Below are 13,625 nucleotides of genomic sequence, written 5' to 3'. Positions count from 1 at the left end.
TATTTAAACACTGTTCATATGTTTTCAAGACAATTATAACAAAATAAACGATTTTTTGTTATAGCTTTATATCACATTTTTCAGTGTTTGCGCTAAAAACATGAAATGCTTAAAGTGACACTCTTATTCAAAAACAATATGTATACACATGTATAACAAACATAAATTTTGAGAAATAACTACTTACGAAATAATGCATTTGTGGAAAAAAATAAGTACTGATAACAAGATTGTAATCATGTATTTAATAGCTGAAAACCCAAACATATTTTATGCTTGGTGAGTGCTAAAAGATTGACAGTGATTTACTATCGTCTCATAAGGTAGAAATACCGTGTTTTCTGCACCTTTCTTCCAAATTAAGCTCCATATCCTTCATAAAAAAATAATTGTTTTCGACATTTCTTCATCCGTTTTGGTATATTAAAACAATTGTATTAATTGTAGTAAATCTTATTTGGGAGAAAGAGTGCATCTTTTATAAATGACATGGTTAAATATTATATTGAATAAGTCAAACATGTTGATCTTTGTGTGTCTAAGTATGAACAAACAGTCCATATACTTAGCACACGATGTGGATTTACCTTAACATACGAGTGAATAATATTATGTATATACACATTCTATGTTTATATATTGATAAGTATATGTGTGCATCATATCATTTTTGATCCATATTTTTCATGTTTGCTTTTTTGTAAATAATTTAATGTATTTATTGAATTTTATCATCATATTTATTAAGCTTTCCTTATTGTTTGTATATATTTGCAATATTGCTATGAAAATATGTAAACGTGTTCCAAAGTGATGATATTAAACTCTGTGTATGTAAGTTGGTTTCTCTTTATTTCTAACTAAGAACCCTACTCTAAACGGTCATTTAAAGCTGCATTCACACAAATTGATCGTTTTGGCTTTTTTGTATTTCTTCTACGAATGAGCCAATCGTTGTGCAAATGTCTGGACACCGGTGATATAAGACTGTTGTCAAAAGATCAGATTACAGTCAATTATTATTCAATAGCGGGTTAACTTACATGAATATTTGAATGCATTCAGATATCAAATCAGCTGATTATAAGACAAAAATGATAAAAATACGTAAAAAAACTGTCAATCTGTGAGAGTGCAGCTTTAAAACTAAAAATAAGAGCGCAACTGAGCGAACTCCAACGCTCGTCTGTTTTGAGACAAACATGGGAAATAACTAAATATGTATAAACACAGAGTTGTGTGTCTTGCCAAACATGTGCGTATCGGTTCTGACAACATGTCTTACGATTTTGTTTTAATATATTGAACGGTTTCTGAGATATGGTAATGGTTAAAGGTTTTGCACAACGAAAATGAAGACATCGGCGACAACAACACCAAGACTATGTCTAAATCTCAACTGTTCGTTCGACTGTCCGTTTTATGAAGAAAAAAACAACAGGCGAGCTAAAATATTGAAAATAGATAGCACTACAATAATTCTGGCAAAAATTCTACATAGTTAATAGAGTTGATGGTGTTTTCTTTGATAATAACACATATCAAATAAGCCTTATTATTTCATAAAATGGGAATAGGCCATTTTGAAATCACTGAATAATATCAATGTCAATTAAATAGGACATTGGACTTCAATCTTTAACACAAATGGTTATTATCATCAAGAGAATAGCTTTAGTCTCCAAAAGTCATTGAATGTGTTTTTGTATCGTATTTGCTAACACAATAAAAAATAACTTGCAAAATTAAAGGGAAACGACCACGTTTTATAAGGATATTTTCATTTAAAATATGAACAAAATGCTGGTTGTAATGTGAAATCAGCTATGTAAGTAGAATCATAAAAAGTGACAAAAGGCTTTACTTTGCTAAAAGCGTCAGAAACGCTAATGGTAATTAAATGACCTTTGGTTTAGATTTACAAAATTATGTTTAAAGGAGAGTATGCCAGTAATGGTGTTAATTACTCAACTTAAACACATTTTGAAAAAAAAATGCCAACATTAGATCTGCGGGCGAGTCCTTTTAACAGATAACAAAAACAGTCAAACAACAAACAAAATCTTCCTTTACAGGCGTTCATGGTTCAGGGTATAACTGAAACCACGTGTGATTTCGTCTTGGCCTCCCGTTTGACCTTGACCTTGACCTTCATGCATGTCACTTCTGTCAAAGGCCGCATTGTCGTACACGTCTGATACTGTCGTCCCGTTTGCTTGCGTTGTTCCACTGAAGTGTAAACGGTATTTATTTAATTTGTTGATTTATGACTTCCAAGACCATAGTAAGTTCAAATCGAGCGTAATGAAACAAAAGAAAACAATACAACAACAAACAGCGAGATATCCGTGTGTAGGTTTGTTTCGCTGCATAGTTAACTAGCGTTTAAGTACTGGAAAAACACTTTCATGAACGGCTTTCTTCGGGGTTGTTCGGCTTTATTCGGGATGTATCGGCTATCCCCGGAATTGATCGTAAACTGGTTAGAAAAATGAAACCTTTGCCTCTGTATCATCGAGTCATAGCTCAGACAATCTCTATCTAATACCGACTTAAATACTCGGAAGAAGTCTAACAAACCTCGGTATATCCACATTGCGTTGGTTAGAGTTTCCTGGAAGAGCAATGACGTCATCAATGTCAATAGAATACTTCTTACTCTTGTTCTTTACCGAAGCCACCTTCTTCCTGGAAACAAAAACAACAAAAACAATCGTTATCCAATTATTTACTTACAATATCGAACTGAAAGCTGTCATGAACGGCTTTCTTCGGGGGTGTTCGGCTTCATTCGGGATGTATCGGCTATCCTCGGGACTCATGGTAAACAAGTAACAGAATGAAACAAGTCATCTGATAAAAAATAAGTTTCATTCTGAACTCTTTTCCAATTTTCTCAAAACATTTCACTTAGTAATAAAGGGCAAAACCTACTGTACTAATTAAGAAACACGTTATTTATCAACAATTGTGAAACACAGTTCTTACATTAGGACATCCTTTTTACACCTGTTCGCTCATGTGGTATAGATTTGTGAGTTATGAATTATGCTCGTTGGCGCATGTTTCATAAGTGTATGGTATCACGGTGGAAGAAAACCAAGCGCACTTGCATGACACCCAATCGTCCGGCTTGGTGACAATCAAACAAACGTCCGGGACACTTTGGTTAAAAGCGTTTACACTTACTACCAACCGATTCAGGCCAACCGGTTTAGCTACATTCCCTCCACCGCCACCCTTCGACAGACCGGCACTCACGTGCAGTAAGGCGCCTTTTTGATCGACACAAGTCTGTCGGAGCATTGATGTTTTTTGGTAATAAGTAACAACTCAACAAACACATGTGGTCAAGAAAGTGTGGACAAAAAAATTCACGGTTTAGACCCGAAATACCCCCATTTATCGTTTACAATTGAAGCCATCATCGGTCGCCGCCTGTCTGTCCGAGTGTTGGATATTTGAAGGAAACCAGAAAATACACATATGGCAATGGAAATGTGGACACATAATGTAGACATATGAGTAACTTAATACAGTTCGATCTCATCTTTAGTCACAACTTGTCTTTCGGTACATTGCTTACATGTATTAGCAAGATACAAATCAGAACATACGCCTGTGGCCATACACGTGTGGACACATACTGTTGACCATACCCCGGACATACCTCTATCCCCAATACAATTCGAACGCTTCTTTAGTCGTAACTTGTCTTTCGGGAGTTGCTTGCATGTTTTATCAAGACAACACTCGAATAAAACGCCTTTGGTCATTAATGTGTGGACATATTTTGACACCGCCCCAACATAACTGTAATCACCAGTGCAGTATGAAACCAACGGTGATCGCCGATTGCCATTTATGACGTTGCTTCCTTTGTTATCAAGAACACATAAACAACAAACAACTGTGGCCATACACTTTAAAGGTGTGGACATTTTTTTTTCATACCCCGACATACCTGTAATCGCCAGTACAGTTTGAAGCCATCATTGGTCGCCACTTGCCTGTTGGAGCGTTAATTTCACTTAGTAACTGTAACAAACAAAAACACAAACTTATGCATCAGTCAATTGTAACCACAGCCCCCATCCCCCACCCCAGAGCCGGTGGTAATAATTGACTGGTGCATACTATCAAATACGGTTATTGGTGATGCACTATTCTTAATTTATTGTGACGTCACATCATGCAGTGGTGCAAAAAAAGCTTGATATGATTGGGATTAATTTATACAAACAAGCATGATCTTTTCCTGAAAACATGTTCACAAATCTACCACGCATCTGAAGCAAAGACAACACATAAGCGATAGAAAACTCTAGTGCGACAAATAAAACATCGCCTGTTCAACAAATGGTATGCAACGGCTAGACGACGCATCTTGTAAGGAAAAGCAACATAATGAAACAGTAGACAACGCCTGTGCAACCAACGGTATGTAACAGATAGACCACGCCTGTGCAACCAACGGTATGCAACAGACAGACCAAGCCTGTGCAACCAACGGTATGCAACAGATAGACCACGCATGTGCAACCAACGGTATGCAACAGACAGACCAAGCCTGTGCAACCAACGGTATGCAACAGATAGACCACGCCTGTGCAACCAACGGTATGCAACAGATAGACCACGCGTGTGCAATTAACGGTATGCAACAGACAGACCAAGCCTGTGCAACCAACGGTATGCAACAGATAGACCACGCGTGTGCAATCAACGGTATGCAACAGAAAGACCACGCATGTGCAACCAACGGTATGCAACAGATAGACCACGCCTGTGCAACCAACGGTATGCAACAGATAGACCACGCCTGTGCAACCAACGGTATGCAACAGATAGACAACGCCTGTGCAACCAACGGTATGCAACAGAAAGACCAAGCCTGTGCAACCAACGGTATGCAACAGATAGACCACGCCTGTGCAACCAACGGTATGCAACAGAAAGACCACGCCTGTGCAACCAACGGTATGCAACAGAAAGACCACGCCTGTGCAACCAACGGTATGCAACAGATGGACAACGCCTGTGCAACCAACGGTATGCAACAGAAAGACCACGCCTGTGCAACCAACGGTATGCAACAGATGGACAACGCCTGTGCAACCAACGGTATGCAACAGACAGACAACGCCTGTGCAACCAACGGTATGCAACAGATAGACCAAGCCTGTGCAACCAACGGTATGCAACAGATAGACAACGCCTGTGCAACAACGGTATGCAACAGATAGACAACGCCTGTGCAACCAACGGTATGCAACAGATAGACCAAGCCTGTGCAACCAACGGTATGCAACAGACAGACCACGCCTGTGCAACCAACGGTATGCAACAGATAGACCACGCGTGTGCAACGGTATGCAACAGACAGACCACGCCTGTGCAACCAACGGTATGCAACAGATAGACCACGCCTGTGCAACCAACGGTATGCAACAGATAGACCACGCCTGTGCAACCAACGGTATGCAACAGACAGACCACGCCTGTGCAACCAACGGTATGCAACAGACAGACCACGCCTGTGCAACCAACGGTATGCAACAGACAGACCAAGCCTGTGCAACCAACGGTATGCAACAGACAGACCACGCCTGTGCAACCAACGGTATGCAAGAGACAGACCACGCCTGTGCAACCAACGGTATGCAACAGATAAACCACGCCTGTGCAACCAACGGTATGCAACAGATAGACCACGCCTGTGCAACCAACGGTATGCAACAGACAGACCACGCCTGTGCAACCAACGGTATGCAACAGATAAACCACGCCTGTGCAACCAACGGTATGCAACAGATAGACCACGCCTGTGCAACCAACGGTATGCAACAGAAAGACCACGCCTGTGCAACCAACGGTATGCAACAGATAGACCACGCCTGTGCAACCAACGGTATGCAACAGATAGACCACGCCTGTGCAACCAACGGTATGCAACAGATAGACCAAGCCTGTGCAACCAACGGTATGCAACAGATAGACCACGCCTGTGCAACCAACGGTATGCAACAGATAGACCACGCCTGTGCAACCAACGGTATGCAACAGATAGACCACGCCTGTGCAACCAACGGTATGCAACAGAAAGACCACGCCTGTGCAACCAACGGTATGCAACAGAAAGACCACGCCTGTGCAACCAACGGTATGCAACAGAAAGACCACGCCTGTGCAACCAACGGTATGCAACAGATAGACCACGCCTGTGCAACCAACGGTATGCAACAGAAAGACCACGCCTGTGCAACCAACGGTATGCAACAGAAAGACCACGCCTGTGCAACCAACGGTATGCAACAGATAGACCACGCATGTGCACCCAACGGTATGCAACAGAAAGACCACGCCTGTGCACCCAACGGTATGCAACAGATGGACAACGCCTGTGCAACCAACGGTATGCAACAGATAGACCAAGCCTGTGCAACCAACGGTATGCAACAGATAGACAACGCCTGTGCAACCAACGGTATGCAACAGATAGACCACGCCTGTGCAACCAACGGTATGCAACAGATAGACCACGCCTGTGCAACCAACGGTATGCAACAGACAGACCACGCCTGTGCAACCAACGGTATGCAACAGACAGACCACGCCTGTGCAACCAACGGTATGCAACAGATAGACCACGCGTGTGCAACCAACGGTATGCAACAGATAAACCACGCGTGTGCAACCAACGGAATGCAACAGATAGACCACGCCTGTGCAACCAACGGTATGCAACAGATAGACCACGCCTGTGCAACAAACGGTATGCAACAGATAGACCAAGCCTGTGCAACCAACGGTATGCAACAGACAGACCAAGCCTGTGCAACCAACGGTATGCAACAGACAGACCAAGCCTGTGCAACCAACGGTATGCAACAGACAGACCAAGCCTGTGCAACCAACGGTATGCAACAGACAGACCAAGCCTGTGCAACCAACGGAATGCAACAGACAGACCAAGCCTGTGCAACCAACGGTATGCAACAGACAGACCAAGCCTGTGCAACCAACGGTATGCAACAGACAGACCAAGCCTGTGCAACCAACGGTATGCAACAGACAGACCAAGCCTGTGCAACCAACGGTATGCAACAGACAGACCAAGCCTGTGCAACCAACGGTATGCAACAGATAGACCAAGCCTGTGCAACCAACGGTATGCAACAGACGGACCACGCCTGTGCAACCAACGGTATGCAACAGACAGACCACGCCTGTGCAACCAACGGTATGCAACAGACAGACCACGCCTGTGCAACCAACGGTATGCAACAGATAGACCACGCCTGTGCAACCAACGGTATGCAACAGATAGACCACGCCTGTGCAACCAACGGTATGCAACAGATAGACCACGCCTGTGCAACCAACGGTATGCAACAGATAGACCAAGCCTGTGCAACCAACGGTATGTAACAGATAGACCACGCCTGTGCAACCAACGGTATGTAACAGATAGACCACGCCTGTGCAACCAACGGTATGCAACAGATAAACCACGCCTGTGGAACCAACGGTATGCAACAGATAGACCACGCCTGTGCAACCAACGGTAGGCAACAGATAGACCACGCCTGTGCAACCAACGGTATGCAACAGACAGACCACGCCTGTGCAACCAACGGTATGTAACAGACAGACCACGCCTGTGCAACCAACGGTATGTAACAGACGGACCACGCCTGTGCAACCAACGGTATGTAACAGACGGACCACGCCTGTGCAACCAACGGTATGCAACAGATGGACCACGCCTGTGCAACCAACGGTATGCAACAGATGGACCACGCCTGTGCAACCAACGGTATGCAACAGATGGACCACGCCTGTGCAACCAACGGTATGCAACAGATAGACCACGCCTGTGCAACCAACGGTATGCAACAGATAGACCACGCCTGTGCAACCAACGGTATGCAACAGATAGACCACGCCTGTGCAACCAACGGTATGCAACAGACAGACCACGCCTGTGCAACCAACGGTATGCAACAGACAGACCACGCCTGTGCAACCAACGGTATGCAACAGACAGACCACGCCTGTGCAACCAACGGTATGCAACAGATAAACCACGCCTGTGCAACCAACGGAATGCAACAGATAGACCACGCCTGTGCAACCAACGGAATGCAACAGATAGACCACGCCTGTGCAACAAACGGTATGCAACAGATAGACCAAGCCTGTGCAACCAACGGTATGCAACAGACAGACCAAGCCTGTGCAACCAACGGTATGCAACAGACAGACCAAGCCTGTGCAACCAACGGTATGCAACAGACAGACCAAGCCTGTGCAACCAACGGTATGCAACAGACAGACCAAGCCTGTGCAACCAACGGAATGCAACAGACAGACCAAGCCTGTGCAACCAACGGTATGCAACAGACAGACCAAGCCTGTGCAACCAACGGTATGCAACAGACAGACCAAGCCTGTGCAACCAACGGTATGCAACAGATAGACCAAGCCTGTGCAACCAACGGTATGCAACAGACGGACCACGCCTGTGCAACCAACGGTATGCAACAGACAGACCACGCCTGTGCAACCAACGGTATGCAACAGACAGACCACGCCTGTGCAACCAACGGTATGTAACAGATAGACCACGCCTGTGCAACCAACGGTATGCAACAGATAGACCACGCCTGTGCAACCAACGGTATGTAACAGATAGACCACGCCTGTGGAACCAACGATATGTAACAGATAGACCACGCCTGTGCAACCAACGGTATGCAACAGATAAACCACGCCTGTGGAACCAACGGTATGCAACAGATAGACCACGCCTGTGCAACCAACGGTATGCAACAGACAGACCACGCCTGTGCAACCAACGGTATGTAACAGACAGACCACGCCTGTGCAACCAACGGTATGCAACAGACAGACCACGCCTGTGCAACCAACGGTATGTAACAGACAGACCACGCCTGTGCAACCAACGGTATGTAACAGACAGACTACGCCTGTGCAACCAACGGTATGTAACAGACAGACCACGCCTGTGCAACCAACGGTATGTAACAGACAGACCACGCCTGTGCAACCAACGGTATGTAACAGACAGACCACGCCTGTGAAACCAACGGTATGCAACAGATAAACCACGCCTGTGCAACCAACGGTATGCAACAGATACACCACGCCTGTGCAACCAACGGTATGCAACAGATAGACCACGCCTGTGCAACCAACGGTATGCAACAGATAGACCACGCCTGTGCAACCAACGGTATGCAACAGATAGACAACGCCTGTGCAACCAACGGTATGCAACAGAAAGACCAAGCCTGTGCAACCAACGGTATGCAACAGATAGACAACGCCTGTGCAACCAACGGTATGCAACAGAAAGACCACGCCTGTGCAACCAACGGTATGCAACAGAAAGACCACGCCTGTGCAACCAACGGTATGCAACAGATGGACAACGCCTGTGCAACCAACGGTATGCAACAGAAAGACCACACCTGTGCAACCAACGGTATGCAACAGATGGACAACGCCTGTGCAACCAACGGTATGCAACAGACAGACAACGCCTGTGCAACCAACGGTATGCAACAGATAGACCAAGCCTGTGCAACCAACGGTATGCAACAGATAGACAACGCCTGTGCAACCAACGGTATGCAACAGATAGACCACGCGTGTGCAATCAACGGTATGCAACAGAAAGACCACGCATGTGCAACCAACGGTATGCAACAGATAGACCACGCCTGTGCAACCAACGGTATGCAACAGATAGACCACGCCTGTGCAACCAACGGTATGCAACAGATAGACAACGCCTGTGCAACCAACGGTATGCAACAGAAAGACCAAGCCTGTGCAACCAACGGTATGCAACAGATAGACAACGCCTGTGCAACCAACGGTATGCAACAGAAAGACCACGCCTGTGCAACCAACGGTATGCAACAGAAAGACCACGCCTGTGCAACCAACGGTATGCAACAGATGGACAACGCCTGTGCAACCAACGGTATGCAACAGAAAGACCACGCCTGTGCAACCAACGGTATGCAACAGATGTACAACGCCTGTGCAACCAACGGTATGCAACAGACAGACCACGCCTGTGCAACCAACGGTATGCAACAGATAGACCAAGCCTGTGCAACCAACGGTATGCAACAGATAGACAACGCCTGTGCAACAACGGTATGCAACAGATAGACAACGCCTGTGCAACCAACGGTATGCAACAGATAGACCAAGCCTGTGCAACCAACGGTATGCAACAGACAGACCACGCCTGTGCAACCAACGGTATGCAACAGATAGACCACGCGTGTGCAACGGTATGCAACAGACAGACCACGCCTGTGCAACCAACGGTATGCAACAGATAGACCACGCCTGTGCAACCAACGGTATGCAACAGATAGACCACGCCTGTGCAACCAACGGTATGCAACAGACCGACCACGCCTGTGCAACCAACGGTATGCAACAGACAGACCAAGCCTGTGCAACCAACGGTATGCAACAGACAGACCAAGCCTGTGCAACCAACGGTATGCAACAGACAGACCACGCCTGTGCAACCAACGGTATGCAACAGATAGACCACGCCTGTGCAACCAACGGTATGCAACAGATAGACCACGCCTGTGCAACCAACGGTATGGAACAGATAGACAACGCCTGTGCAACCAACGGTATGCAACAGATAGACCACGCCTGTGCAACCAACGGTATGCAACAGATAGACCACGCCTGTGCAACCAACGGTATGCAACAGAAAGACCACGCCTGTGCAACCAACGGTATGCAACAGAAAGACCACGCCTGTGCAACCAACGGTATGCAACAGAAAGACCACGCCTGTGCAACCAACGGTATGCAACAGAAAGACCACGCCTGTGCAACCAACGGTATGCAACAGATAGACCACGCATGTGCAACCAACGGTATGCAACAGAAAGACCACGCCTGTGCAACCAACGGTATGCAACAGAAAGACCACGCCTGTGCAACCAACGGTATGCAACAGAAAGACCACGCCTGTGCAACCAACGGTATGCAACAGATAGACCACGCATGTGCACCCAACGGTATGCAACAGAAAGACCACGCCTGTGCAACCAACGGTATGCAACAGATGGACAACGCCTGTGCAACCAACGGTATGCAACAGATAGACCACGCATGTGCACCCAACGGTATGCAACAGAAAGACCACGCCTGTGCAACCAACGGTATGCAACAGATAAACCACGCCTGTGCAACCAACGGTATGCAACAGATAGACCAAGCCTGTGCAACCAACGGTATGCAACAGATAGACAACGCCTGTGCAACCAACGGTATGCAACAGATAGACCACGCCTGTGCAACCAACGGTATGCAACAGATAGACCACGCCTGTGCAACCAACGGTATGCAACAGACAGACCACGCCTGTGCAACCAACGGTATGCAACAGATAGACCACGCCTGTGCAACCAACGGTATGCAACAGATAGACCACGCGTGTGCAATCAACGGTATGCAACAGATAAACCACGCCTGTGCAACCAACGGAATGCAACAGATGGACCACGCCTGTGCAACCAACGGTATGCAACAGATAGACCAAGCCTGTGCAACAAACGGTATGCAACAGATAGACCAAGCCTGTGCAACCAACGGTATGCAACAGACAGACCAAGCCTGTGCAACCAACGGTATGCAACAGACAGACCAAGCCTGTGCAACCAACGGTATGCAACAGACAGACCAAGCCTGTGCAACCAACGGAATGCAACAGACAGACCAAGCCTGTGCAACCAATGGTATGCAACAGACAGACCAAGCCTGTGCAACCAACGGTATGCAACAGACAGACCAAGCCTGTGCAACCAACGGTATGTAACAGATAGACCACGCCTGTGCAACCAACGGTATGCAACAGACGGACCACGCCTGTGCAACCAACGGTATGCAACAGACAGACCACGCCTGTGCAACCAACGGTATGCAACAGATAGACCACGCCTGTGCAACCAACGGTATGTAACAGATAGACCACGCCTGTGCAACCAACGGTATGTAACAGATAGACCACGCCTGTGCAACCAATGGTATGCAACAGATAGACCACGCCTGTGCAACCAACGGTATGCAACAGACAGACCACGCCTGTGCAACCAACGGTATGCAACAGATAGACCACGCCTGTGCAACCAACGGTATGCAACAGACAGACCACGCCTGTGCAACCAACGGTATGTAACAGATAGACCACGCGTGTGCAACGGTATGCAACAGACAGACCAAGCCTGTGCAACCAACGGTATGCAACAGATAGACCACGCCTGTGCAACCAACGGTATGCAACAGATAGACCACGCCTGTGCAACCAACGGTATGCAACAGATAGACCACGCCTGTGCAACCAACGGTATGCAACAGATAGACCAAGCCTGTGCAACCAACGGTATGCAACAGACAGACCAAGCCTGTGCAACCAACGGTATGCAACAGACCACGCCTGTGCAACCAACGGTATGCAACAGACAGACCACGCCTGTGCAACCAACGGTATGCAACAGATAAACCACGCCTGTGCAACCAACGGTATGCAACAGATAAACCACGCCTGTGCAATCAACGGTATGCAACAGATAGACCACGCTTGTGCAACCAACGGTATGCAACAGATAGACCAAGCCTGTGCAACCAACGGTATGCAACAGACAGACCACGCCCGTGCAACCAACGGTATGCAACAGATAGACAACGCCCGTGCAACCAACGGTATGCAACAGAAAGACCATGCCCGTGCAACCAACGGTATGCAACAGAAAGACCACGCCTGTGCAACCAACGGTATGCAACAGAAAGACCACGCCTGTGCAACCAACGGTATGCAACTGAAAGACCACTCCTGTGCAACCAACGGTATGCAACAGAAAGACCACGCCTGTGCAACCAACGGTATGCAACAGATAGACCACGCCTGTGCAACCAACGGTATGCAACAGAAAGACCACGCCTGTGCAACCAACGGTATGCAACAGAAAGACCACGCATGTGCAACCAACGGTATGCAACAGAAAGACCACGCCTGTGCAACCAACGGTATGCAACAGATGGACCAGATAGACCACGCCTGTGCAACCAACGGTATGCAACAGATAGACCACGCCAGTGCAACCAACGGTATGCAACAGATAGACCACGCCTGTGCAACCAACGGTATGTAACAGACAGACCACGCCTGTGCAACCAACGGTATGTAACAGACAGACCACGCCTGTGCAACCAACGGTATGTAACAGACAGACCACGCCTGTGCAACCAACGGTATGTAACAGACAGACCACGCCTGTGCAACCAACGGTATGTAACAGACAGACCACGCCTGTGCAACCAACGGTATGTAACAGACAGACCACGCCTGTGCAACCAACGGTATGCAACAGATAGACCACGCCTGTGCAACCAACGGTATGCAACAGATAGACCACGCCTGTGCAACCAACGGTATGCAACAGATAGACCACGCCTGTGCAACCAACGGTATGCAACAGATAGACCACGCCTGTGCAACCAACGGTATGCAACAGACAGACCACGCCTGTGCAACCAACGGTATGCAACAGACA

The 13,625-nt window shown here is 47.0% G+C and overlaps 1 protein-coding gene across 2 annotated transcripts in view; it reads right to left on the bottom strand.

Annotated features, from left to right (window-relative positions):
* Positions 1-57: 57 nt before the first annotated feature.
* The window catches only part of LOC128240901 (sodium- and chloride-dependent glycine transporter 1-like), a 39,721-nt gene continuing 26,153 nt past the window's right edge, over positions 58-13,625 (bottom strand). For both annotated transcript variants that reach the window (XM_052957888.1, XM_052957887.1), the window contains exons 15-17: positions 3,965-4,038; positions 2,581-2,688; positions 58-2,229 (exon numbers count right to left, since the gene is read on the bottom strand). In XM_052957888.1, coding sequence (XP_052813848.1) covers positions 2,070-2,229; positions 2,581-2,688; positions 3,965-4,038 — 342 coding nt within the window. In that variant the 3' untranslated portion in view covers positions 58-2,069. The remainder of the gene's footprint in view (positions 2,230-2,580; positions 2,689-3,964; positions 4,039-13,625) is intronic.

This window comes from Mya arenaria, chromosome 7, assembly GCF_026914265.1.
Source record: "Mya arenaria isolate MELC-2E11 chromosome 7, ASM2691426v1".
Taxonomy (NCBI): Eukaryota; Metazoa; Mollusca; class Bivalvia; order Myida; family Myidae; genus Mya; species Mya arenaria.
Note: the sequence above shows the minus strand (reverse complement) of the source record. Positions and strands in the feature narration are given on the sequence as shown.